Below are 27798 nucleotides of genomic sequence, written 5' to 3'. Positions count from 1 at the left end.
TGGGAGGGGGAGTGGAAATGGTTTGCGACTGGGAGGTGCAGTTGTTTGTTGCGAACTGAGCGGAGGTGTTCTGCAAAGCGGTCCCCAAGCCTCCGCTTGGTTTCCCCAATGTAGAGGAAGCCGCACCGGGTACAATGGATGCAGTATACCACATTGGCAGATGTGCAGGTGAACCTCTGCTTAATGTGGAATGTCATCTTGGGGCCTGGGATGGGGGTGAGGGAGGAGGTGTGGGGACAAGTGTAGCATTTCCTGCGTTTGCAGGGGAAGGTGCCGGGTGTGGTGGGGTTGGAGGGCAGTGTGGAGCGGACAAGGGAGTCACGGAGAGAGTGGTCTCTCCGGAAAGCAGACAGGGGAGGGGATGGAAAAATGTCTTGGGTGGTGGGGTCGGATTGTAAATGGCGGAAGTGTCGGAGGATAATGCGTTGTATCCGGAGGTTGGTAGGGTGGTGTGTGAGAACGAGGGGGATCCTCATCGCTCCGCCCACAACCTCCACAGCCTGCAACCCCAGAGGAGACAGCCACACTGAACCCTGCCGCATCTTCACCATCCCCCCAGACCTCCCACTGACTGAGGACGAACTGTCAGTCCTTAGCAAGGGGCTCACCTTTGTCCCCCTACAACCACACATCAACGAATACCAGTCACGGTCGGACATAGAGCAGTTTTTCCGCCGTCTTCGCCTCCATGCCTACTTCTTCAACCGGGAACCCAACCCTCCTTCCACTGACCCCTTCACCCGCTTCCAACACAAGTCCTCCTCCTGGACACCACCCCCAGGCCTCCTACCCTCCCTCGACCTCTTCATCTCCAACTGCCGTCGAGACATTAACCGCCTCAACCTCTCCACCCCTCTCACCCACTCCAACCTCTCCCCCGCAGAACGGGCAGCCCTCCGCTCCCTCCGGTCCAACCCCAACCTCACCATCAAACCCGCAGACAAGGGTGGCGCAGTGGTAGTATGGCGCACTGACCTCTACATCGCGGAGGCGACGCCAACTCTCCGACACCACCTCCTACCGCCTCCTCGATCATGACCCCACACCCGAGCACCAAACCATCATCTCCAACACCATTCACGACCTCATCACCTCAGGGGACCTCCCACCCACAGCCTCCAACCTCATTGTTCCCCAACCCCGCACGGCCCGTTTCTATCTCCTTCCCAAAATCCACAAACCTGCCTGCCCTGGTCGACCCATCGTCTCAGCCTGCTCCTGCCCCACCGAACTCATCTCCACCTATCTGGACTCCATTTTCTCCCCTTTGGTCCAGGAACTCCCCACCTACGTCCGTGACACCACCCACGCCCTCCACCTCCTCCAGGACTTCCAATTCCCTGGCCCCCAACACCTCATATTCACCATGGACGTCCAGTCCCTGTACACCTGCATTCCGCATGGAGATGGCCTCAAGGCCCTCCGCTTCTTCCTGTCCTGCAGGCCCGACCAGGCCCCCTCCACCGACACTCTCATCCGCCTAGCTGAACTCGTCCTCACACTCAACAACTTCTCTTTTGACTCCTCCCACTTCCTACAGACTAAGGGGGTGGCCATGGGCACCCGCATGGGCCCCAGCTATGCCTGCCTCTTTGTAGGTTACGTGGAACAGTCCCTCTTCCGCACCTACACAGGCCCCAAACCCCACCTCTTCCTCTGGTACATTGATGACTGTATTGGCGCCGCCTCTTGCTCCCCAGAGGAGCTCGAACAGTTCATCCACTTCACCAACACCTTCCACCCCAACCTTCAGTTCACCTGGGCCATCTCCAGCACATCCCTCACCTTCCTGGACCTCTCAGTCTCCATCTCAGGCAACCAGCTTGTAACTGATGTCCATTTCAAGCCCACCGACTCCCACAGCTACCTAGAATACACCTCCTCCCACCCACCCTCCTGCAAAAATTCCATCCCCTATTCCCAATTCCTCCGCCTCCGCCGCATCTGCTCCCACGATAAGACATTCCACTCCCGCACATCCCAGATGTCCAAGTTCTTTAAGGACCGCAACTTTCCCCCCACAGTGATCGAGAACGCCCTTGACCGCGTCTCCGACATTTCCCGCGACACGTTCCTCACACCCCGCCCCCGCCACAACTGCCCCAAGAGGATCCCCCTCGTTCTCACACACCACCCTACCAACCTCCGGATACAACGCATTATCCTCCGACACTTCCGCCATTCACAATCCGACCCCACCACCCAAGACATTTTTCCATCCCCTCCCCTGTCTGCTTTCCGGAGAGACCACTCTCTCCGTGACTCCCTTGTTCGCTCCACACTGCCCTCCAACCCCACCACACCCGGCACCTTCCCCTGCAACCGCAGGAAATGCTACACTTGTCCCCACACCTCCTCCCTCACCCCCATCCCAGGCCCCAAGATGACATTCCACATTAAGCAGAGGTTCACCTGCACATCTGCCAATGTGGTATACTGCATCCACTGTACTCGGTGCGGCTTCCTCTACATTGGGGAAACCAAGCGGAGGCTTGGGGACCGCTTGGCAGAACACCTCCGCTCAGTTCGCAACAAACAACTGCACCTCCCAGTCGCAAACCATTTCCACTCCCCCTCCCATTCTCTTGATGACATGTCCATCATGGCCTCCTGCACTGCCACAATGATGCCACCCGAAGGTTGCAGGAACAGCAACTCATATTCCGCCTGGGAACCCTGCAGCCATATGGTATCAATGTGGACTTCACCAGTTTCAAAATCTCCCCTTCCCCTACTGCATCCCTAAACCAGCCCAGTTCGTCCCCTCCCCCCACTGCACCACACAACCAGCCCAGCTCTTCCCCCCCACCCACTGCATCCCAAAACCAGTCCAACCTGTCTCTGCCTCCCTAACCGGTTCTTCCTCTCACCCATCCCTTCCTCCCACCCCAAGCCGCACCCCCAGCTATCTACTAACCTCATCCCACCTCCTTGACCTGTCCGTCTTCCCTGGGCTGACCTATCCCCTCCCTACCTCCCCACCTACACTCTCTCCACCTATCTTCTTTACTCTCCATCTTCGGTCCGCCTCCCCCTCTCTCCCTATTTATTCCAGTTCCCTCTTCCCATCCCCCTCTCTGATGAAGGGTCTAGGCCCGAAACGTCAGCTTTTGTGCTCCTAAGATGCTGCTTGGCCTGCTGTGTTCATCCAGCCTCACATTTTAATATTTTATCTCTCATTAGTATTCCTTTAAAAATTCTGCAACTATCTGTGTCAGCACACATTAGCATATCTGGATATTGACTTGGACTGTGGGACTTATTCTCCTATCTAGATTTCTCAAAGAAGATAGATATAGAAAGGGGGACATGTGACAATTGTATTGAATCTATAACATAACCACAGGTTATGCAGTCAAACCAGGCTATGCCGTGGGTTATATTCCACATGAATCTCTTCCCCCTCCAATTTGTTTCACCCAACAACGTGTCCTTCTATGCCATTCTCCCTCATGTGTTTTCCCTGAAATGAATGAATGCCATTCTTTTGTAGAGTTTTGGAGGCTGTGGCCAGCTTTTAAAAATTGTGAATGTGACCCAGAATCAGAGATTCTGCCTCCATGTATGGCAGATCTCATTTTCAATGGTAGAGCAAAAGGTGCAGGACACTGAAGAGGGAAACCTGAACTCAGCAGATTCACCTTAAGTTGATGTTATGCTCAAACAGGCTCCATTTTAATGTAGCAAGCATCTTATCCTAAAGTGTGGGAGTTAAGATATTGATAGAGTAGTCACAAATACTCTTGAAAAGAGTATGGAACTGTCAGTTTGCAAGTTAATTAAATCCCCAACCCTTTAAAAAAATAAGAAAAATCAACTTTTGCCAATAAGAGCTAAAAAAAACTCAAGCTGTAAAATTATTTAAATCCCAAGCCCTTTAAAAATAGTAGAAAAAAGCTGCCAATGTCAGAGTTGACAAAACTCTGTTCAAGCAGTTTCAATAGCTGTTTGTTGATATTATCCCAAAAGTTATCATCATGTTACAGTAATGGTTATCTGCTTTTCACAACCCACAATTATTCCAGCAAGGGGTTATAAGTTCATAGTTTTATCCTGACAGCTCAAAGCCCTGATTGAAGGATTAACTGTCTTTCATTTGAATGTAAAAATTACAAGTCTTTTTTTAGACCAAGTAGTTCAGGAGATTTTAATATTCAGAATGAAGTTTCATGAGTGGAAATTTTTTTTTAACAGTGGGAGTGGAAGTTTAATAGATATTTAGATCCTTGTTTTATTTCATCTCATGTTGGCTTTTGATGTTTGCCTATGGTTGAACACTGGGTGGATGGAGGGGGTAAGGAGAAAGGGTTTTCACTATCTGTGACTCAATTTTATTTGTATAATGCTGTGCTTAAATAACTGCCTATCAATGTGCTCGTCCCTGAATGTCTATCTACGTGCCTGTTAGAAACAAGGGAAATATAACCATGAGAAAGATATTTTAGTAACCTTTTCATTAGTGTTCTTAATGCAGACCCCAAGTAGACCTTTACATTAACAATGAATTTGATGCAGAGTATGTTCTTATTTCTAATCATCTCTCTTTCTCTGCACACTCTCCTTTGCCTCGTGAAGAGGCAGAACAATATGAGCAGGAAGGTGAGCATTCTATTAATCGTCTCTTTTGCATCTGAGTAAAATCTTTGATACAAACAGCATAGTGTATTCATAGCTAACATAATCTTTTTGTTCCTGTTTTGAATGTCCTGATGAAAGACAGAGTGTGTCTGTGTATGCTTGTGTCTCTGTGTGTATGTCTGCATGTGTGCATGTATGTGTATGTGCACATGCACGTTGTACCTCTGTGTGTGCCTGTGTATGCGCATCCCTATGTTTGTGTGTATTTGTGTGTGTATATGCGTGCATGTGTGAGACTGTCCATGTGTGTGTCTCTGCCAGTGTGTGTGTGTGTGTGTGAGTGTGTGTTTGTGAATGTGTGTGTGAGTCCATGCACAACGCAACTTAAGGGCCATATATTTCATACTGCATTAATTATATGTATTTTATTAGTTATCCATTTAATGCTTTTCTTATATTTGTCACCCACCAATTCCTCGCCCTCATTACTGCCTCTTTGCAGAAGTTGAGCAACCCGAAGTAGAAGGTAGGAGACAGCAATATTTTCTCATTTAAGTGTGCCTTGGGGTCACCCAACAGAATACCACGGTTGATCGACTTTACAGTATTGATCATCCCTTTTAAAGTGTAGAGAAATGACTATTTGTTGATTAGGTAGAGTTTGAAAGATGTAGGATTTAAATATTAATTTGTATTTTCACTGTTTTACTGGTATGTTCATACAGACTCTGTTAATAGAGAATTAATAATTGGAAACAGTGACAGTGTTGGCATTTTTAAAGGTTGCAGTATCCCAAACAGATCTCTGTAAAATGCAGGTTCAGACATGCATCCTTGTACTGGTTGTCATGTCCAATTGAATAACTGAATTTAACTTTAATTCCCAGTCTTTTGCTAATGGCAGCAAATTGAATGATTAATCGTTATTTTATGCAACAGTATTCTCTTCTTTATTAATTCAGGATTCCCAGGGAAAGATCCAAGCTCCTCAGTACTTGAACAAGTGGACATTGAGAAAGATAAAAAAAATCAGAAAGTAACTTGGAGATTATAAATTCAAAGCCCACCTCAGAGATTTGAGCATTAGTTCAGAAAATCCCAGTACTGAGGGAGGGCAGCACTTTTGGAGGTGTCATCACTTAGAATTATAGAACTCCTAGAGTCTGGAAGCAGGCCATTTGGTCCATCCTAACCCTCTGAAGAGCATCCCACCCAGGCCCAGCACATCCCTGCAAACCCCATGGCTAACCCACCTAGCCTACACATCCCTGGACACTATGGGAAATTTAGCATGGCCAATCCAACCAACCTGGATAGCTTTGGACTGCAGGAGGAAATCAGAGCACGCAGAGGAAACCCACACAGACATAGGGAGAATGTGCAAACTCCACACAGACAGTCACCCAAGGGTGAGAACTGAACCTGGATCTCTGGCACTGTTAAGTAGCAGTGCTAAGTACTGAGCCACTATGCCACCTCTTAAATGAGACATTAACCAAAGGCCCACCTCTCCTCTTGAGTAGATTTAAAAGATTTGAGGGCACTTTTTCAAAGAGCAGCAGGGCAGTGCTGAGCAATATTTATCCCTCAGCCAACAACATTAAAAACCAATAGCTTATGTGCAACATATCACATTGTAGTTTCTGACTGTATACAAATTAGCTCCCACATTTCAAGGAAAAAAAGTTCCTTTTTGACTGTAAAGACCCTTAGGACTTCCTGGGGATGTGGAAGGTGGTATAGAAATGCAAGTCTATAATTTTCGTCCTAGTTGATTAGCTCAGGTTTGTGTTTTAAAAGCCTCAAGAATGTAGAAGACCTATGCCTTACAGAGTCAAAGCACTTACTAATTATACCTTCCTCTCCCACTCCTCCAATTTCTCCTTATTTTCCTCTGCTTGTCCTAAACTTTCCTATTACTCTTTTCCTCGACGTGATTGTACTGCGGGGTCTCTGACTCAGCTCAACAAGGTGAGTGTAACAAAATTATACATGTATATATCATCTAAACATCTTGCCCTTTTCTACTGAAGAAGTGACCCATTGTAATTGTGGATATTGTAGAAAATCAGCATGTTGCACATGATTATCCCTCCAAGACCCATGGAGAATCACTAGTTAATCTCCCTATGGAGGTCATTGAGTCCCCTGGGTAACAGGCATTGGCTTGACCAGCTAAAACTCATCACCTGAGTCCTTTATAAAATAGACCCAGGAGTGGGTCTGCAGAACTGTCTGTCCTGGGCTGGGACTAGCACTTGCATGCCACGAGTAGTTGCTGTATTTTGGTGTTAAATAATAAATGATGTTCCTGTCCAGTCGGATATCCTGAGTTATTATAATGATGAAGGTGAAAGAAAACAAACACATTTTGGGGTAATTCAGTTTTGGTGGACTTTTAGACGATAAGACATAGGAGCGTAAGTAATGCCATTCGGCCCATCAAGTCCACTCCGCCATTTAAATCATGGTTGATGGGCATTTCAACTCCACTTCCCTGCACTCTCCCCATAGCCCTTGATTCCTTCTGAGATCAAGAATTTATCGATCTCTGCCTTGAAGGCATTCAATGTCCCGGCCTCCACTGCACTCTGTGGCAATAAATTCCACAGGCTCCCCACTCTCTGGCTAAAGAAATGTCTCTTCATTTCCATTTTAAATTTACCCCCTCAAATTCTAAGGCTGTGCCCACAGGGCCTAGTCTCTCCTCCTAACGGAAACAACTTCCCAGCGTCCACCCTTTCTAAGCCATACATTATCGTGTAAGTTTCTATTAGATCTCCCCTCAACCTTCCAAACTCTAACGAACACAATCCCAGGATCCTTAGCTATTCATCGTATGTTAAAACTACCATTCCAGGGATCATCCGTACTTCTGCTTTACAAATTTTCTCACCGTTTAGAAAATAGTTCATGCCTGTTTCTTTTTACCAAAGTGCAAAACCTCGCATTTGCTCACGTTGAATTTCATCAGCCATTTCCTGGACCACTCTCCTAAACTGTCTAAATCTTTCTGCAGCCTCCCCACCTCCTCAGTACTACCTGCCTGTCCACCTATCTTCGTATCATCGGCAAACTTCGCCAGAATGCCCCCAGTCCCTTTATCCAGACTTTTGGACTGGGTTCCCCAGAACTCAGTGAAATTTATGACAAATTCTGTTTATTCATGGGTGCAGATTGCAACCTTGACAATATTGTAGTGTTGTTCCTGAGTGGCTCCTTCACGACGGCCTTGTTAGGTACCAGAGACAAGAGGACTGGTGTTCCAAAACCCACAATGTGCTGAGCTAGGTCAGCTGCTGAGCTATTGTCAGTTCAGTTTGAGCTATAGATTAGATAGAACAGGCAGGGTGCACACTCCTGATTGTTTATTCTTTCTCTTTCATTCTTTCATGCAATGTGGCCATCACTGGCAAGGCCAGCTGTTGCTTGCACATCTCCAACCTCCCCTGAGTTGAGTGGCTTGCTAGGCCATATTAATGGTTAGTTAAGAGTCAGGCACTGTTGTCAGATTGTTGTGGATTTGGAGGCCAGAGTGGGTAGGAAGGCAGATTTTCTTTCCCAAAAACATTAATGAACCATCAGTTCAGGTTAGTCTTATAGCATCATTACTAAGACTAGCTTCATATTTCAAAAAGTGAATTGAACTTGAATTCCACCAACTATCTGGGCATAGTCCAGTGACATTACCATTGTGTCATCATCTTCCCCATTCAGTGAAGCCTAATGTTGAGTGAGGTTGACTGCAGTTACACAATGTGCTCACACCCACCTTAAGCTAAGAAGTCACAATTAGTCAAGTGTGAAACAAATCTCCACAGGAGTTGGGGAGAAACCTGGAGGTGACCATGCATTCATTTTTTATACATATAAATACACTGGGCAACACGGTGGTTCAGTGGTTAGTACCACTGTCACACAGAACCAGAGAGCCATGTTCAATTCCACCCTCATGTGACTGTCCGTGTGGAGTTTGTACATTCTCCCCTTGTCTACATGGGTTTCCTCTGCGTGCTTGCTTTCGTCTCACGGCCCAAAGATGTGCAGCTTAGGTGGATTAGCCATAATAATTTGCCCCATGATTTGCAGGCTAGGTGGGTTAATCATGGGAAATGTAGGGTTACAGGGGGTGGGTCTGTGTTTGGAGGGGTGGTGTAGATTCTTATATTTTATTCCAGATTTATTGATGAATTGAGATTTGTCCAGCCACCAAGGATTGAGCTTACATCTGCATAGCATTAGCTAGTAACATAACTATTCTGCTACCAAGCCATATTATCTCTGTTATATTATTCCACACTTTTGCAACCATGAGAACCATTTTGTGGCCAAATCACATTGTAAAGCCCACAAGATTACTGTAAATGTACACTGATGAACCAACAGATGTACAAATAGACTAATCCCAATTACTCCTCAACTTGTGACAGAGAAGTCTGGAACTGACAAGGGGAGCCCGACACTGGGATATCTTTCATTCCAGTGAAGTCTTCATGCCCTTCCCTGCAAGCTGCTCAAAACATACAACCAATGGATAATGGGAACTGCAGATGCTGGAGATTCCAAGATAATAAAATGTGAGGCTGGATGAACACAGCAGGCCAAGCAGCATCTCAGGAGCACAGAAGCTGACGTTTCGGGCCTAGACCCTTCATCAGAAAGGAGGATGGGGGGAGGGAACTGGAATAAATAGGGAGAGAGGGGGAGGCGGACCAAAGATGGAGAGAAAAGAAGATAGGTGGAGAGAGTGTAGGTGGGGAGGTAGGGAGGGGATAGGTCAGTCCAGGGAAGACGGACAGGTCAAGGAGGTGGGATGAGGTTAGTAGGTAGCTGGGGGTGCGGCTTGGGGTGGGAGGAAGGGATGGGTGAGAGGAAGAACCGGTTAGGGAGGCAGAGACAGGTTGGACTGGTTTTGGGATGCAGTGGGTGGGGGGGAAGAGCTGGGCTGGTTGTGTGGTGCAGTGGGGGGAGGGGATGAACTGGGCTGGTTTAGGGATGCAGTAGGGGAAGGGGAGATTTTGAAACTGGTGAAGTCCACATTGATACCATATGGCTGCAGGGTTCCCAGGCGGAATATGAGTTGCTGTTCCTGCAACCTTCGGGTGGCATCATTGTGGCAATGCAGGAGGCCCATGATGGACATGTCATCAAGAGAATGGGAGGGGGAGTGGAAATGGTTTGCGACTGGGAGGTGCAGTTGTTTGTTGCGAACTGAGCGGAGGTGTTCTGCAAAGCGGTCCCCAAGCCTCCGCTTGGTTTCCCCAATGTAGAGGAAGCCGCACCGGGTACAGTGGATGCAGTATACCACATTGGCAGATGTGTAGGTGAACCTCTGCTTAATGTGGAATGTCATCTTGGGGCCTGGGATGGGGGTGAGGGAGGAGGTGTGGGGACAAGTGTAGCATTTCCTGCGGTTGCAGGGGAAGGTGCCGGGTGTGGTGGGGTTGGAGGGCAGTGTGGAGCGAACAAGAGAGTCACGGAGAGAGTGGTTTCTCCGGAAAGCAGACAGGGGAGGGGATGGAAAAATGTCTTGGGTGGTGGGGTCGGATTGTAAATGGCGGAAGTGTCGGAGGATAATGCGTTGTATCCGGAGGTTGGTAGGGTGGTGTGTGAGAACGAGGGGGATCCTCTTGGGGCGGTTGTGGCGGGGGCGGGGTGTGAGGGATGTGTCGTGGGAAATGCGGGAGACGCGGTCAAGGGCGTTCTCGATCACCATGGGGGGAAATTCCACTCCCGCACATCCCAGATGTCCAAGTTCTTCAAGGACCGCAACTTTCCCCCCACGGTGATCGAGAACGCCCTTGACCGCGTCTCCCGCGACACATCCCTCACACCCCGCCCCCGCCACAACTGCCCCAAGAGGATCCCCCTCGTTCTCACACACCACCCTACCAACCTCCGGATACAACGCATTATCCTCCGACACTTCCGCCATTTACAATCCGACCCCACCACCCAAGACATTTTTCCATCCCCCTCCCCTGTCTGCTTTCCGGAGAGACCACTCTCTCCGTGACTCCCTTGTTCGCTCCACACTGCCCTCCAACCCCACCACACCCGGCACCTTCCCCTGCAACCGCAGGAAATGCTACACTTGTCCCCACACCTCCTCCCTCACCCCCATCCCAGGCCCCAAGATGACATTCCACATTAAGCAGAGGTTCACCTGCACATCTGCCAATGTGGTATACTGCATCCACTGTACCCGGTGCGGCTTCCTCTACATTGGGGAAACCAAGCGGAGGCTTGGGGACCGCTTTGCAGAACACCTCCGCTCAGTTCGCAACAAACAACTGCACCTCCCAGTCGCAAACCATTTCCACTCCCCCTCCCATTCTCTTGATGACATGTCCATCATGGGCCTCCTGCACTGCCACAATGATGCCACCCGAAGGTTGCAGGAACAGCAACTCATATTCCGCCTGGGAACCCTGCAGCCATATGGTATCAATGTGGACTTCACCAGTTTCAAAATCTCCCCTTCCCCTACTGCATCCCTAAACCAGCCCAGTTCGTCCCCTCCCCCCACTGCACCACACAACCAGCCCAGCTCTTCCCCCCCACCCACTGCATCCCAAAACCAGTCCAACCTGTCTCTGCCTCCCTAACTGGTTCTTCCTCTCACCCATCCCTTCCTCCCACCCCAAGCCGCACCCCCAGCTACCTACTAACCTCATCCCACCTCCTTGACCTGTCCGTCTTCCCTGGACTGACCTATCCCCTCCCTACCTCCCCACCTACACTCTCTCCACCTATCTTCTTTACTCTCCATCTTCGGTCTGCCTCCCCCTCTCTCCCTATTTATTCCAGTTCCCTCCCCCAATCCTCCTCTCTGATGAAGGGTCTAGGCCCGAAACGTCAGCTTCTGTGCTCCTGAGATGCTGCTTGGCCTGCTGTGTTCATCCAGCCTCACATTTTATTATCATACAGCCAATGGAGCTTGTTCCTCTACACATCTAGTTTTAAACACAAAATAACTAAACCTATTTCTTTTGCTCTTGTTTCCTCTTCTTCCCTGAGTGGAATGGAGGGAGGTGGCGTATTTATAAACTCCTTCACAGTTTACATGAAGTGCTCATGCCTGTTCATGGGCAGGTTCAAATTCAATTTTTGCAACTAGGTGGTGAAAGGTACTTTCTACTGTCTGCAAACCTGCATGAATGGTGTGATTCAGACATGGAAAACAATGGAGGCGAACACTGTGTTACCTTATTTGGGAATGACCTGTCAGACTGGGCCCAGAGTGCCACAATACATTAAGCATGTAGCCCATCTCTGGCACACACAGTGATCCTCTGCTATCAGGTGCTGCTGGGCTATTGGCCATAGGAATTTATGAACACATCCCCTCTGTTTGGAACTTTAGATAAACAGCAGTATGCAAATCTCTGTGTGATGCTTGTCCCTTATGTACCATTCAAAGCGCTCCTGGTGACTGAGATAACAAGGTGTAGAGCTGGATGAACACAGCAGGCCAAGCAACAGAGGAGCAGGAAGGCTGACCTTTCGGGCCTAGACGCTTCTTCAGAAAGGCTCCTAGTGACTGCGAGTTTTGAATGAGATTCAGAAGCAAATCTCTCAAAAATTAACTCTTCTCTTTTCTTCCCTCTGTGCTCACAGAAGAGGAACGGCCCAGACCAAAGTAAGGATCTTGAATTTATGCTTAAGGCTTCATTTATCCAAGTCTATCCCTCAGAGAGACTGTGGGATTGAAATCAGTAAAAACTGCATCCTAAAAGATCATGCAGACTGAATATCAAAATGCAAGTTGTCAGAGATAGAGTAGTTCTTCAGTTTACAGAATGTTTACTGAGTGAGAGCATTACTTGATGAGGGCAAAAGTCTCTGCTTTTCTGTAGTTTTCCAGCATTGGATCAGGTTTTTCTATCACCTCATACCTTCCTATTCTGGAGACTGTTGATTCTGGTCAAGCTTCTTTTCAGGGTGTCATCCAGATGGCTGAATGTGTGCCCTTCATTTCTGAACCTTGATGGGTGAGGGTTAACAGGCAGTTTGACTGCAGAAAGCCTAAGCTCATCCATGTCCGACTTCCACATTCTCCCACAGTAGACAACGCCCCTTGCTTTCGCATTTCCCTCCTCCAGCATTGATGAATGGAGTTGATTGTGATGGGAAAAGGGTTTATTTAGAGAATTAAAATGGGTGCATTTATATTTGCAGACAAGTTACACAGAGATAGGCCGAAAATAGTTTAAACCAAGCCAATCAGCAGAAAGCTCATACGACTGGGTAGAATACAAGTTTTACACTTTGCCTAAGTTTGGTCTCTACTGACTTCAAAATCAGCCTGGCTTCCAAGCACAAAGGTTTTTGAATGCCAGTTTTCATTAAGTTTGCTCCAAAATTGGTGTAAACCTTAGCAACAGGACATAACAGGTCTGTTGAAGATGGTTTCACAAGTGGTGGCAGTGGAATGAACTTCCTGAGGAAGTGGTAGAAAGATATTTGGATAAGTACATGAACAGGAAAGGTTTGGAGGGATATGGGCCTGGAACAGATAGGTGGGACTAGTTTAGTTTGGGATTATGTTCAGCATGGACTGGTTGGACTAAAAGGCTTGTTTCTGGGCTGTAACGCTCCCTTTTGTCTCTCTCAGGCTCGTTGTGCCTCAGATTTCTGGCCCCAAGATTCCTGATGGAGAAAGGGTTGACTTTGATGTAAGTTTTCACTGGTATTTTGGAGTTGGTTTGATCATTGGATAATTCCTATAATTCGGTTAGGAGTTCCAAATCAACCAAAGTGGTGTCTGATGGATGTGGGAAGAAAGTGAGCAGGTAAGGATTGAGGAATGTGGGTAGAAGGTGAAGACTGAGGGAAATGGAGAGAAGCTGGATAAAACACATAAGATTTAGAAGCAGAGGTAGACCATTCAGCCGATCAGCATAGGTGGAAATTGAGAAATTTGGGGTGAATGAGGGAACTGAGGGATGCATGGAGAAGTTCCTTACATGGAAATGGAGAGATATGGGGACAGGATTGGGATTGAGGAATATGGAAAGAAGGTGCATCGGTGGGTTCTAACAGAAATGAGGAAAAAGTGGGAATTGAGCGATTTGGAGAAAATGTGCAAAGGTCAGACTCAAGGTATATGGGGAGAAGGTGTACAAATGAGAATTGAAGGATATGGGGAGAAAGTAGGAATTAAGGGATTTGTATTGAAGGTGGATATTGAGGGATATGGGGAGAAGGTGGAAATTGAGGGATATGGGGAGAATATGATGATTGAGGGCTATGGGGAATCTTAAGAGCTATATCTAACTCCATCTTGAAAATATTCAAGCTACATAAGTACATGATGGAGAAACGAATAGAAGGAGGTGCTGATAGCATGAGTTGAAATCCAGAGGGAAGAAAATCCTAAACACCAGCATGGACTAGATGGGCTGAATGGTTTACTCCTGCACTGTATTTCTTCTCAATTGAAGGAAAGGGGCAGACTGGCAGGCAGCTCCAGTAAGATTGCAATGATGAGGCTCCAAACAGCAACAAAAGTGCAAAAGATTATCTAAAGCAGTGGGGGGGGGAGAAGGTAACTGCATTAAATCCTCTCTTTGGTAAGATATTAAAACATCCTACTGCAGTAGTTTCTTCCAGTTAAAGCTTAATGATGGTTTACTGAGCTTTGATCTATTTATTGTTCACTTCCTCTTTTTGTAGGATATTTACAGGAAGCGCATGGAAAAAGATCTCCTGGAACTCCAGACTCTGATTGATGCCCATTTTGAGCAGAGGAAAAGGGATGAGGAAGAACTGATTGCCTTGAAGGAGAGAATTGTAAGTGCCCATCAGAACCTGACCATAGCTCAGTGTTTCCAACACTGTCTGTGGGATTTGACAAAACCGGGACAAATCCTGGATAGTGTTTTACACATAAATATATATATAATCAGGACTCCCTTAGTAAATCTTAGACCATTAGCCCCTGTAGAAAAGAACCTACCAGCCTCAATGCAAAGCACATTCGGTGGCTATGGATCATTTCTGACCTCCTAATTTGCTCAAAAAATTAAACAAAGAAGTGTGGAGCTGGAAATCTCAAAAAGAATCAAAAATTACTACAGAAACTCAGCAGGTCTGGCAGCATCACTGGAGAGAGTTAATGTTTTGAGTTCAGTGACCCCTCTTGAGAAAAGTTTTTTTGTCTCATAATTTGTTCACTGTGGTAATTCTCTGTCTTTCTTTTCTCTTGTGAAGAAGAACAATTATCCATAATGTCCACGGATGAGCATGTTGGGTGGATTAATCATGAGAAATGCAGGGTTATGGGGATAGGGTGGAGGAGGGGGGGGGGTGCGGCTCAGGGTCAGACGCTCTTAGGAGTGTGGTGTGAACTCAATGGGCCGAATGGCCTGCTTCCACACTGGAGGGATGCTCTGACTCTAACTACATTCATTATTGCCCATTTTGGCACATGGCAATGCATATCCATGTTTTGTTGGTCAGCATTTGCTTTGTTGGCTGTGGGTGTTACTAGGTGGGCCAACATTTATTGCCAATCTCTAGTTGCCCTTGAGAGTGCTTGTTGACTATCTCTGAGAGCAATTACTAATCAACTGCATTGTTGTGTGTCCGGAATCACGTGTAGGCCACACCTGGGTAAAGATGGAAATCTCCTTCCCCAGAGGGACATTAGTGAACCAGGTGGCTTTAGGACATGATCTCTGAGTTTTGTGATCCATTAACACCTATTAGCCAGACGGTAAAGCCGATACAAATAGCCAACAAGATATATTTGTCTTGTGTACTTCAAAATGGAGTTCCAAAATGACCATTTTCAACTATTACTGTTATTTTTTCCCCTCTGGGCAATAAGACTCACACTTTATAACAGATTTATTCACGAAATCTAAATTTCTCCAGTGGCTGGGCTTTTATGACAATCGTCATCATTAGACTTTGAATTCCAGATTTTCCTTTTCACTACTGAATTCAATTTCCACCATCTGCTGTGGTGTGATATGAACCCAGCAAATCCACAAACCTGCCTGCCCTAGTCGACCCAATGTCTCCACCTACTCCTGCCCCACCAAACTCATCTCCACCTGTCTTGACTCCATTTTCTCCCCCTTGATCCAGGAACTCCCCACCTACGTCTGTGACACCACCCACGCCCTCCACCTCCTCCAGAACTTCCAATTTCCTGGTCCCCAATACCTAATTTTCACCATGGATGTCCAGTCCCCATACTCTGCATTCCTCATGCAGGTGGCCTCAAGGCCCTCCACTTCTTCCTGTCCCACAGGCCCGACCAGTCACCTCGACCAACACCCTCATCCGCCTAGCCGAACTCGTCCTCACCCTCAACAAGTTCTCTTTTGATTCCTCCCACTTCCTACAGACAAAGGGGGTGGCCATAGGTACCCGCATGGGCCCCAGCTATGCCTGCCTCTTTGTAGGTTACGTTGAACAGTCTCTCTTCCGCACCTACACTGGACCCAAACTCCACCTCTTCCTCCGTTACATTGATGACTGTATTGGCACCGCCTCTTGCTCCCAAGAGGAGCTCGAACAGTTCATCCATTTCACCAACACCTTCCACCCCAACCTCAAGTTCACCTGGGCCATCTCCAACACATCCCTCACCTTCCTGGACCTCTCTGTCTCCATCTCAGGCAACCACCTAGAAACCAATATCCATTTCAAGCCCACTGACCCCCACAGCTACCTAGAATACACCTCCTCCCACCCACCCTCCTGCAGAAATTCCATCCCCCATTCCCAATTTCTTCGCCTCCGCCGCATCTGCTCCCAGGATGAGGCATTCCACTCCCGCACATCCCAGATGTCCACGTTCTTCAAGGACCTCAACCTCCCCCCCGCAATGGTTGAGAATGCCCTCAACCATGTCTCCCGCAACACATCCCTCACACCCCACCCCCGCAATAACTGCCCTCGTCCTCACATTCCACCCCTCCAACCTCCGGATACAACGCATCATCCTCCAACATTTCCACCATCTACAATCTGACCCCACCACCCAAGACATTTTTCCATCCCCACCCTTGTCTGTCTTCCGGAGAGACCACTCTCTCTAGGACTCCCTTGTCCGCTCCACACTCCCCTCCAACCCCACCACACCCGGCACCTTCCCCTGCAACCACAGGAAGTGCTACACATGCCCCCACACCACCTCCCTCACCCCCATCCCAGGCCCCAAGATGACTTTCCATATCAAGCAGATGTTCACTTGCACATCTGCCAATGTGGTATACTGTATCCATTGTACCCGGTGTGGCTTCCTCTACCTTGGGGAAACCAAGCAGAGGTTTGGGGACCACTTTGCAGAACACCTCCGCTCGGTTCCGAATAGACAACTGCACCTCCCAGTCGCGAACCATTTCAACTCCCCCTCCCATTACTTAGACAACATGTCCATCCTGGGCCTCCTGCAGTGCCACAATGATGTGACCCGAAGGCTGCAGGAACAGCAACTCATATTCTGCTTGGGAACCCTGCAGCCCGATGGTATCAATGTGGACTTCACAAGCTTCAAAATCTCCCCTTCCCCCACCACATCCCAAAACCAGCCCCGCTCCTCCCCTCCCCCCACTGCATCCCAAAACCAGTCCCGCCTCCCTAACCTGTTCTTCCTCTCACCTATCCCCTCCTCCCACCTCAAGCTGCACCTCCATTTCCCACCTACTAACCTCATCCTGCCTCCTTGACCTGTCCATCCTCCCTGGACTGACCTATCCCCTCCCAACCTCCCCACCTACACTCTCCTCTCCTCCGATCTTCTCCTCTATCCATCTTCGGTCCGCCTCCCCCTCTCTCCCTATTTATTTCAGAACCCTCTCCCCATCCCCCTCTCTGATGAAGGGTCTAGGCCCGAAACGTCAGCGTTTGAGTTCCTAAGACGCTGCTTGGCCTGCTGTGTTCATCCAGCTTCACACTTTGTTATCTTAGCCCCAGAATGTTAGCTTTGTCTGCTGGATTACAAGTCTAGCCTCCCCATCCGCAGGGAAGAATACGTGTTTCACAACCAACCTTCTTTCCTGAAGCAATTTCATCCAGTAGAGCATTGTTCAACCATTAGAACATAATCATTGACTTTGAGGATATTTGAGGACCAGTTAGACTGGTCGTCAAGATTTGCCAGCACTTCAAGATTTCACTCAAGTCTCCAGGAATTGAAGATTAATTTCCTGGAGTCTGCCAGGAAGAACCCGGGAACAATATTCTGAAACAGATTATGCATATTATTTGTTTGTTATCTATTTAAAATGGCAGGAAGTAGAAGGGAAGTCCAACTTGATAGGGGGAGTCAATTGGAAATACACTCTTTATTAAATCGTAGGACGTGGTCAGCATTTGATGCCCATCTTTGTTACTATTATTTTGCACGTTGCTACAAATGGAACATGAGTAGGCCATTTGGCTCTTCGACTACTTAACATGATCAGGGCTGAACATCCAACACAGTATCCTGTGCCTGCTTACTCCCTACACTCTTTGATCCCTTGACACTTAAGAACTGTATCGATCCCTTTCCGAAAACATTCAGTGATTTGGCTTCAACAACTTGCTGTGGCAGAGAATTCCTCAGGCTAACCACTCTCTAGGAGAAGATATGGAGTGAATGGGTTAAGGTGTGGATATAAAGACCATTCAAGTTGAAAAGCTTATTAACACTCACGCTCAGGGCTCATGTATGACACATGGCCACTTGGGAATGTGCCAAGGACATCCTATAACCATGAGACTGTGCCTCATATGTGGAGGAGAGATCTGGGTGATTGCTGGTTATGTGTATTTGACTGGATACTGTGGTGAGGTCACTGGGATAGATGTCAATCCTAATATTATAGAATTAAGGCAGAGAATGTCAACATGAAGGGAGATCGGATGGGCTGCCTCTGAACTGATCCAAGAAAAAATTTTCCCTTTCCTTTTTCCGTCTCCCCTTACTGACATACTCACAGCGACTTTGCTGTTGTAGTTGCTAACACCCAGAGGCCTGGACCATTTTCCACCCCCCCATTCTGTCTCCTAGGCCTCAGAGGGGTGCATGCCGTGGCAGCCAAGCTGCAGCTGTTTTAACATGGTATGTAATCCTCAATCTATTGTGCATACTCCCACATACGTATAAATAGAAAGCCTCATCCATGGTGAGTAATTCTTTCTGTGGCGTAATCAAATACGCTGGGTTCAACTTGACCAAATTGACTTCACTTTGCAGCTGTCAAATAGAGGGAAGATCTTTTGTCTTACTGACCTTGAATGAAGTAGGAGGAAGAGGACGAGGTCATTGCCATCGAGCCTGTCTCCCCATATGCTCTCTTTCAATAAAATCATAGCTACTCTGTCCATTGATTTACCCTTGATTCTCTTAATCTATTAATCTCAGTTTTGGACATGTTTAATGACTAAGCAATCACTGTCCTCTGGGTTAGCGAAATCCAAAGATTCATAGCCCTGTAAATGAAGCAACGTTACCTCATATCAGACCTAAATGGTCAACCCCTTATCTTGGGTCCTAGTTTGCCAACATTAAGTGGCTGCCCCTGAAGCAATTCAACGAGGTGCGTGAGGATCTCAGAATGTGAAAAGTGCTGTAATGGACAATAATAGACAATAGACGCTGGAGTAGGCCATTTGGCCCTTCGAGCCAGCACCACCATTCATTATGATCATGACTGATCATCCACAATCAGTATCCTGTTCCTGCCTTATCCCCATAACCCTTGATTCCACTATCTTTAAGAGCTCTATCCATCTCTTTCTTGAAAGTATCCACAGGGTTGGCCTCCACTGCCTTCTGGGGCAGAGCATTCCATATATCCACCACTCTCTGGGTGAAGACGTTTTTCCTCAACTCTGTTCTAAATGGCCTACCCCTTATTTTTAAACTATGTTCTCTGTTTCTGGACTCACCTATCAGCGGAAACATACTTCCTGCCTCCAGAGTGTCCAATCCCTTAATAATCTTATATGTCTCAATCAGATCCCCCACATCCTCCGAAACTCAAGTGTATACAAGCCCAGTCGCTCCAATCTTTCAACATATGATAGTCCCGTCATTCCGGGAATTGACCTCGTGAACCTACGCTGCACTCGCTCAATAGCAAGAATGTCCTTCCTCAAATTTGGAGACCAAAACTGCACACAATACTCCAGGTGTGGTCTCACCAGGGCCCTGTACAGCTGCTCCTATACTCAATTCCTCTAGTTATGAAGGCCAACATGCTATTAGCTTTCTTCACTGCCTTCTGTACCTGCATGCTTGCTTTCATTGACTGATGTACAAGAACACCTAGATCTCGTTGTACTTCCCCTTTACCTAACTTGACTCCATTGAGATAGTAATCTGCCTTCCTGTTCTTGCCACCAAAGTGGATAACCGCACATTTATCCACATTAAACTGCATCTGCCATGCAGCCGTCCACTCACCTCGCCTGTCCAAGTAACCCTGTATCCTCATAACATCCTCCTCACATTTCACACTGCCACCCAGCTTTGTGTCATCAGCAAATACGCAAGCTCTTTCTCTCTGCAGACTCTTTACCTAAGTCTCAACCTCTGACTATTGTGTCTACCAGAGACATTGCCTTAAGATTAGAACGTCACTGTTTCAGGGCTGATCTGCAGATAGAGGTGGCACAGTGGCTCAGTGGGTAGCACTGCTGCCTCACAGCACCAGGGATGTGGGTTTGATTCCAGCCTTGGGCAATGGAATGCACACGTTCTCGCTGTGTCTGCGTGGTTTCCCTCTGGCTGCTCTGGTTTCTTCCCAAAGTCCAAAGATGCAGACTGACCATGCTATAGTGACCAAGGATGTGGGCGTTAGCCATGGGAAACACAGGGTTATAGTCTAGGGGGAAGGGTCTGTGTGGGAAGCTCTTCAGACAGTCAGTATGAACTCCAGGGGCTGAATGACCTACTTCTGGCCCGTAAAGATTCTATGATTTCTTCATACAGCAGCTAATGGAAGTTTGGAATTCTGCCTCCTATAAAACTTTTGAGGCCAGGACAACATGAAATACATTTTATTAGGCAAAGACACTAAGCAACATGGAACCAAGGTGATTAGCTGATACTGTGTACAGTATGATGCAGAAGGAGGCCATTTGGCCCATTGGGTCCAAGATGGCTCTCCACAAATAAATCAAATGAGTTGCTGGCACTCTCCCCAAAGCACTTCAGTTTTATTTCCCTCAAATGCCCTCATGCAATTTCCCTCTGAGATCATTCAATGTTCCCATTGCCCTCGTGAACAGGAAAATATAGGTTATTGCCACTCCCTGCTTAAGAAATTGCTCCCTTACATTTGCCTCTTGCCCCAAATCAGGATTTAAGATAGCTGTCAGCCATAATCTAATATAACAGCGGGCAAGATTTGAGGGGCTGATTGGCCTCCTTCTGCTCATATGTTCCTAGGAACATTTTGATTTCCATCTTAGCAGCCCTGGCATTGTCAACCTTAGCCTATCACTGCAGCTTCGAACTTTCCACAGCACCGTAATATGTTTTTGTTAAACTTCTAGGAACACCGGAGATCAGAGAGAGCAGAACAGCAGAGATACCGTGCAGAAAAGGAGCGTGACCGCCAAGCGAGATTGCTTGTGAGTCCTTTATATCCCTTGTTCCTCACTGGCTCCTTTCAACTGCCTGCATTTAAAATCCTTCAGTTAACTGACTGTCTCCCAAGACTCCTATTGCTTAATGAGCTTGTTCATTATTGTCTCCCCAACCCCAATTAAAGCTTCAATTTGATTTTGCGTGAAATGCAAAGCTGATTTTTTTCTTCCATTGCAATATCTGAGATGCCTGATTATGCTTGTCACTGCGAGTGGTACCAACAGTGTACACCTAAAAAATTCATGTCATTTTCTGGAAACAGGAAGAAAAAACACGCAAAGAGGAAGAAGAGGCCAAGAGACGTGCAGAGGATGATGCCAAGAAGAAGAAAGTTCTGTCTAACATGGGTGCCCATTATGGTGGTTACCTTGTTAAGGTAGGGCCTGTGCAATGACAAATACTTTGAACAGAGTAGTTCCCTGTTGCTACTAAATGGCAATGATTTTGCAGCCTTACCAGCTTGAATGCTTCCAGGAAAACAATACACTTTCGAATGTTCACCAGCTAGGATTACTTGGTCTTCCTGTCTAATATACTGCAAGGAGTGGGGTTAGCACTGAGGAATCAAACTGTTTGCTGCTGTATGAGGTTAGATGGGAGCCAGTCTGAAATGTAAAGAGAAAATGCTGGAAATCCCCAGATGGGTCAGGCACCATCAGAGGAGACAGAGAGTGAGAGAACAATAAACCCTCCAGGATTTTTATCTTCATTCTTTCATGGGATGTAGGTGTCACAAGCAGGGATAGCATTAGTTGCCCTTGAACTGAATGGCATGTTTAGCCATTTCACAGGATCGTACAGAGTCAACTGCATTGCCGTAGGTCAGGAGTCACATGCAAAAATTAAAGGTAAAGTTACCCTAATCTTACCAGACCAGAGGGTTGCTCTCTCATTAGAGAGAGACGACTCGTGGTAGTTTAACCTGCTTCAGACAAGGGGAGAGGTTGAGAAGGAGAGTTCTTTGTGGTAACCTCAGCTGATGCAGGAATCGAACCCGTGCCACTGGCATCACAAACCAGCCATTCACAGCCAGAGAGTTAAGGGTGGCAGAATGCCTTCTCCAAAAGGCATTAGTGAATCAGATGGATTTAACAACATTGTCACCAAAACTGAGACTAAATTTATATTCCAGATTTATTTACTGGAAGCAAATTCCGTCAGTTGCCATGGTAGGTTTTGAACCTGAGCTCTTAGGCCTTTCAGCTGGTTCACTAATCCAATGACTTGACCACTATGGCACCATTATCCCTCTTGAGGTTAATGACCTTTTATTGACACTAGAAACAGATGGACTGGTTCCAACAAAGTGAAAGACACAGTGGAAAAGCCTTTGCAGAGAAGACCTGAATCTCTTCAAGCTCAGGGTTCCTGGAGAAGGAGAGACATGATTTGAACAATAAACACCAGAGGTATAAAAGCATAATTGTAGATGCTGGTATTCCGCAATATAATTGGAAAGTGCTAGTTGGATGGTGAAGTCTTGATCATGGTTATGGCTTGGGGATTCTGGGTGACATTTCCCTGGTTGCCAATGCATTGTAGCCCAATCAAAATGGTGGAAAGCAGGGAATCAGGACACAACATTAGAGGGGTGCAGAAATGTCAGAGAGTTGTAGAACTGAAGGAGGTTAGGAAGGGGCCATGGAGGGATTTGAACACTGGGATGCAAATTAGTATTTCAGGGTTTTGCCAAACTTCTGAAGAAATGTCTGAGATAATGGGAACTGCAGATGCTGGAGAATCCAAGACAACAAAATGTGAGGCTGGATGAACACAGCAGGCCAAGCAGCATCTCAGGAGATGCTGCTTGGCCTGCTGTGTTCATCCAGCCTCACATTTTGTTGTTCTGAAGAAATGTCTGCTTTTTTTGTGTGCACACAGGCTGAGCTGAGACGGGGCAAAAGGCAGACAGGCCGGGAAATGAAGAAGAAAATTCTGGCAGAGAGACGCAAACCCCTCAACATTGAGCATCTCAGTGATGAGAAAATGAGGTAAAGCCATTCCGATTTTTCACCTCCCATTCCTGGCACTGAAGTTTTAGAAGGTGTTGTTGTGGAGGAAGGAATAAATTGTCATTTGGCTTTCACACTGGTTACTCACCATGATCTTAACGATTCTAAGAGAGACCAGCTCGTGGTCCAATTGACTGTCCAATTGCAAGCGGTGGGCAGCTAATGGCCATTTATTAGGTGTGATTACGGTGCTTATAAAGATTCCATTCCCCTGTTGACTGGGCCTGCAATCAACCACGTGGACAATGTCCAGGCCAACTTGATGTGCTGTGGTTAGGTGGTGGTGACAGGAGAGAATTGAGCAAGAGACCCTTCCTTCTGCTCTGTCATGGCCACCTGCTTGGACACTGCTGCAATCTGAAGGATGTCCACCCCTGAGGGTGCTACCCACCCCAGTGTCATGGCCAGGTTGCTTCCTCCTCCGTGCCATTGCACCTCCCCCTTCCTTCTTGGATTGGCCTCGCCTGTGCAGTCCCCAGCTCCCACACCCCCATCTCAAGCCACAAGAAGACTTTCCACATCAAGCAGATGTTCACCTGCACATCTGCCAATGTCGTATACTGCAGCCGCTGTACCCGTTGTAGCCTTCTCTATATTGGGGAAACCAAGCAGAGGCTTGGGGACCACTTTGCAGAACACCTGCGCTCGGTTCGCAATAAACTACTGCACCTCCCAGTCACGAACCATTTCAACTCCCCCTCCCATTCCTCAGACAACATGTCCATCATGGGCCTCCTGCAGTGCCACAATGATGCCACCCGAAGGTTGCAGGAACAGCAACTCATATTCCACTTGGGAACCCTGCAGCCCAATGGTATCAATGTGGATTTCACAAGCTTCAAAATCTCCCCCTCCCCCCACTGCATCCCAAAACCAGCCCAGCTCATCCCTGCCTCCCTCACCTGTTCTTCCTCTTGCCTATTCCCTCCTCCCACCTCAAGCCGTACCCCCATTTCCAACCTACTAACCTCATCCCGCCCCCTTGATCTGTCCGTCCTTCCCGGACTGACCTATCCCCTCCCTACTTCCCCACCTACACTCACCTTTACTGGCTCTATTCCCGCCCCTTTAACATGTCTGTTTCCTCTCCACCTATCTTCTCCTTTATCCATCGTCGATCCACCTCCCCATCTCTCCCTATTTATTTCAGAACCCTCTCCCCCTCCCCCTTTTCTGATGAAGGGTCTAGGCCCGAAACGTCAGCTTTTGTGCTCCTAAGATGCTGCTTGGCCTGCTGTGTTCATCCAGCTCCACACTTTGTTATCATGAATGAAGAGTCTGTTTCCTGCCTCTTGACTGGCGAAAGGTTCCAGAATCATAGTGATCATCTCCAATACCACAGCAATGTGACTGACTCTGAAATCACTTTGCAAACCCATCCAACCGCTACAGAAAAAAGCACTGGGGACACACCTACAACAGTGATTCCAGGAGGTGGCTCACCCCAAACCCCATCTTAAAGATGATCATAGGCAACAAATGCTAACCTTGCCCAATGGAAGCCACATCCTGAGCACAAATTTAAGTAAGTTTGTAGCCCTCAAATAACTATTTTCCATGTGCGGCTAGAAGGAATCATTCTAGCAGTAGTCCCTGGTAGGCAATCAATAACAGGAATCATGGAATCCTACAGTGCAGAAACAGGCCCTTCAGCCCAACAAGTCCACACCACCCCTCAAAGCATCCCTCAGAACCACCTAACCCACACATCCCTGAACATTACGGATAATTTAGCATGGCCAATCCACATAACCTGCATACCTTTAGACTGTGGGAGGAAACTGAGGCACCCTGAGGAAACCAATGCAGACAATGTGCAAACTCCACACAGAGAGTCGCCCAAGGGTGGACTGGAAGCTAGGTCCCTGGTGTTGTGAGGCAGGAGTGCTAATGACTGAGCCACCGTGCTGCTAACCCTTGCTGATTCTTTCCTTCCTCACTATTTCTACCTCACCAATATGTACCGAGGCCAACGGCTATTACCCTGATACCAACACAGCTTAGGTAGGCCAACTGACCAAGGAAACCATGGTACTTTCTGGCGTCTCTGCAGCCCTACTTACTCAGCATAATGCCACAGTTCTAAGTGTTATTTGTGTTTGTGTGCAGGGAGAAAGCCAAGGAATTGTGGGACTGGATGTATCAGCTGGAGTCTGAGAAGTTTGACCTGATGGAGAAGCTGAAAAGACAGAAATATGAGGTGCGTGATGATGCCAGACTGCAATGTTCCTGGCTAGAATGAACTCCAATGGAGAATCACACTTAACAGTGTAAAATTGAGCAGGGAAGGAAAAACAACTAAAAACTGCAGATGCTGGAAATCTGAAACAGAAACAGAAATTGCTGGAAAGGCTCAGCAGGTCTGGCAGCATCAGAGTCGGTATATGTGCTGGAGATTGGGTGGGGCAAGTGGACAGGAGTAAATGATAGGTGGAGATGGAGCCCAGAGAGAGAGGAAAGCAAGATAATAAAATGTGAGGCTGGATGAACACAGCAGGCCAAGCAGCATCTCAGGAGCACAAAAGCTGACGTTTCGGGCCTAGACCCTTCATCAGAGAGGGGGATGGGGTGAGGGTTCTGGAATAAATAGGGAGAGAGGGGGAGGCGGACCGAAGATGGAGAGAAAAGAAGATAGGTGGGGAGGAGAGTATAGGTGGGGAGGTAGGGAGGGGATAGGTCAGTCCAGGGAAGACGGACAGTTCAAGGAGGTGGGATGAGGTTAGTAGGTAGGAGATGGAGGTGCGGCTTGGGGTGGGAGGAAGGGATGGGTGAGAGGAAGAACAGGTTAGGGACGCAGAGACAGGTTGGACTGGTTTTGGGATGCAGTGGGTGGAGGGGAAGAGCTGGGCTGGTTGTGTGGTGCAGTGGGGGGAGGGGACGAACTGGGCTGGTTTTGGGATGCAGTGGGGGAAGGGGAGATTTTGAAGCTGGTGAAGTCCACATTGATACCATTGGGCTGCAGGGTTCCCAAGCGGAATATGAGTTGCTGTTCCTGCAACCTTCGGGTGGCATCATTGTGGCACTGCAGGAGGCCCATGATGGACATCTAAAGAATGGGAGGGGGAGTGGAAATGGTTTGCGACTGGGAGGTGCAGTTGTTTATTGCGAACCAAGCGGAGGTGTTCTGCAAAGCGGTCCCCAAGCCTCCGCTTGGTTTCCCCAATGTAGAGGAAGCCACACCGTGCAGTGGATGCAGTATACCACATTGGCAGATGTGCAGGTGAACCTCTGCTTAATGTGGAAAGTCATCTTGGGGCCTGGGATAGGGGTGAGGGAGGAGGTGTGGGGGCAAGTGTAGCATTTCCTGCGGTTGCAGGGGAAGGTGCCGGGTGTGGTGGGGTTGGAGGGCAGTGTGGAGCGAACAAGGGAGTCACGGAGAGAGTGGTCTCTCCGGAAAGCAGACAGGGGTGGGGATGGAAAAATGTCTTAGGTGGTGGGGTCGGATTGTCGATGGCGGAAGTGTCGGAGGATGATGCGTTGTATCCGGAGGTTGGTGGGGTGGTGTGTGAGAACGAGGGGGATCCTCTTTGGGCGGTTGTGGCGGGGGCGGGGTGTGAGGGATGTGTTGCGGGAAATGTGGGAGACGCGGTCAAGGGCGTTCTCGACCACTGTGGGGGGCAAGTTGCGGTCCTTGAAGAACTTGGACATCTGGGATGTGCGGGAGTGGAATGCCTCATCCTGGGAGCAGATGCGGCGGAGGCGGAGGTATTGGGAATAGGGGATGGAATTTTTGCAGGAGGGTGGGTGGGAAGAGGTGTATTCTAGGTAGCTGTGGGAGTCGGTGGGCTTGAAATGGACATCAGTTACAAGCTGGTTGCCTGAGATGGAGACTGAGAGATCCAGGAAGGTGAGGGACGTGCTGGAGATGGCCCAGGTGAACTGAAGGTTGGGTTGGAAGGTGTTGGTGAAGTGGATGAACTGTTCGAGCTCCTCTGGGGAGCAAGAGGTGGAGCCGACACAGTCATCAATGTAACGGAGGAAGAGGTGGGGTTTGGGGCCTGTGTAGGTGCGGAAGAGGGACTGTTCCACGTAACCTACAAAGAGGCAGGCATAGCTGGGGCCCATGCGGGTGCCCATGGCCACCCCGTTAGTCTGTAGGAAGTCTGTAGGAAGAGAGGAAAGCAGTTGGGCAGTCTAAGGAATGGGTAATGATCAGCCTGGGTGAATGAATAGCTGCTAAAGGGGACCATTAGTGGCTGGCAATGAGCTGTTTGAAGAACAGAAGTGCAAGAATCAAACCCTCTTGCAACCCAAATGTTGCATGTACTGATAAGTGACTGAAATTACAGCATCTGTGTAGTAGGAGCTGGAAACTGGAAGTTAGACATCAAACTTTTCATTTCTGAAATCTGGGTGCAAATCCTGCCCAGAATGATACATAAAGGATTACAGAGACAGTGTGAAATGAGACTAGACAGACTCAGTTCCAGTTCCTAACAGGCACTATAGAAAGCATTCTGTCCAGATGCATCATGGCTTGGCATAGCAACTGCTCTGCCGGAGACTCTAAGAAAGTACAGACAGTTGTGAACACAGCCCAGTCCATCACCCAAGCCAACCTACCATCTGTTGACTCCATCTATACTTTTCACTCCCTCCGGAAGTCAG

The 27798-nt window shown here is 47.9% G+C and overlaps 1 protein-coding gene and 1 long non-coding RNA gene across 2 annotated transcripts in view; one reads left to right on the top strand and one right to left on the bottom strand.

The window, feature by feature from the left end:
* The window catches only part of LOC125447270 (uncharacterized), a 137702-nt gene that overhangs the window by 89236 nt on the left and 20668 nt on the right, over window positions 1–27798 (bottom strand). The gene's annotated exons all lie outside the window — the stretch shown is intronic.
* Window positions 1–27798, top strand: part of tnnt1 (troponin T type 1 (skeletal, slow)) — a 68866-nt gene that overhangs the window by 26486 nt on the left and 14582 nt on the right. The window contains exons 3-11 of the mRNA XM_059640565.1: window positions 4576–4599; window positions 5081–5104; window positions 12199–12220; window positions 13196–13256; window positions 14257–14373; window positions 21085–21162; window positions 21441–21554; window positions 23060–23169; window positions 25300–25390. Of these exons, the coding sequence (XP_059496548.1) occupies window positions 4576–4599; window positions 5081–5104; window positions 12199–12220; window positions 13196–13256; window positions 14257–14373; window positions 21085–21162; window positions 21441–21554; window positions 23060–23169; window positions 25300–25390 (641 nt within the window). The remainder of the gene's footprint in view (window positions 1–4575; window positions 4600–5080; window positions 5105–12198; window positions 12221–13195; window positions 13257–14256; window positions 14374–21084; window positions 21163–21440; window positions 21555–23059; window positions 23170–25299; window positions 25391–27798) is intronic.

This window comes from Stegostoma tigrinum, chromosome 38 (assembly GCF_030684315.1).
Source record: "Stegostoma tigrinum isolate sSteTig4 chromosome 38, sSteTig4.hap1, whole genome shotgun sequence".
NCBI lineage: Eukaryota > Metazoa > Chordata > Chondrichthyes > Orectolobiformes > Stegostomatidae > Stegostoma > Stegostoma tigrinum.
This window is presented reverse-complemented; position numbering and strand designations above follow the sequence as displayed.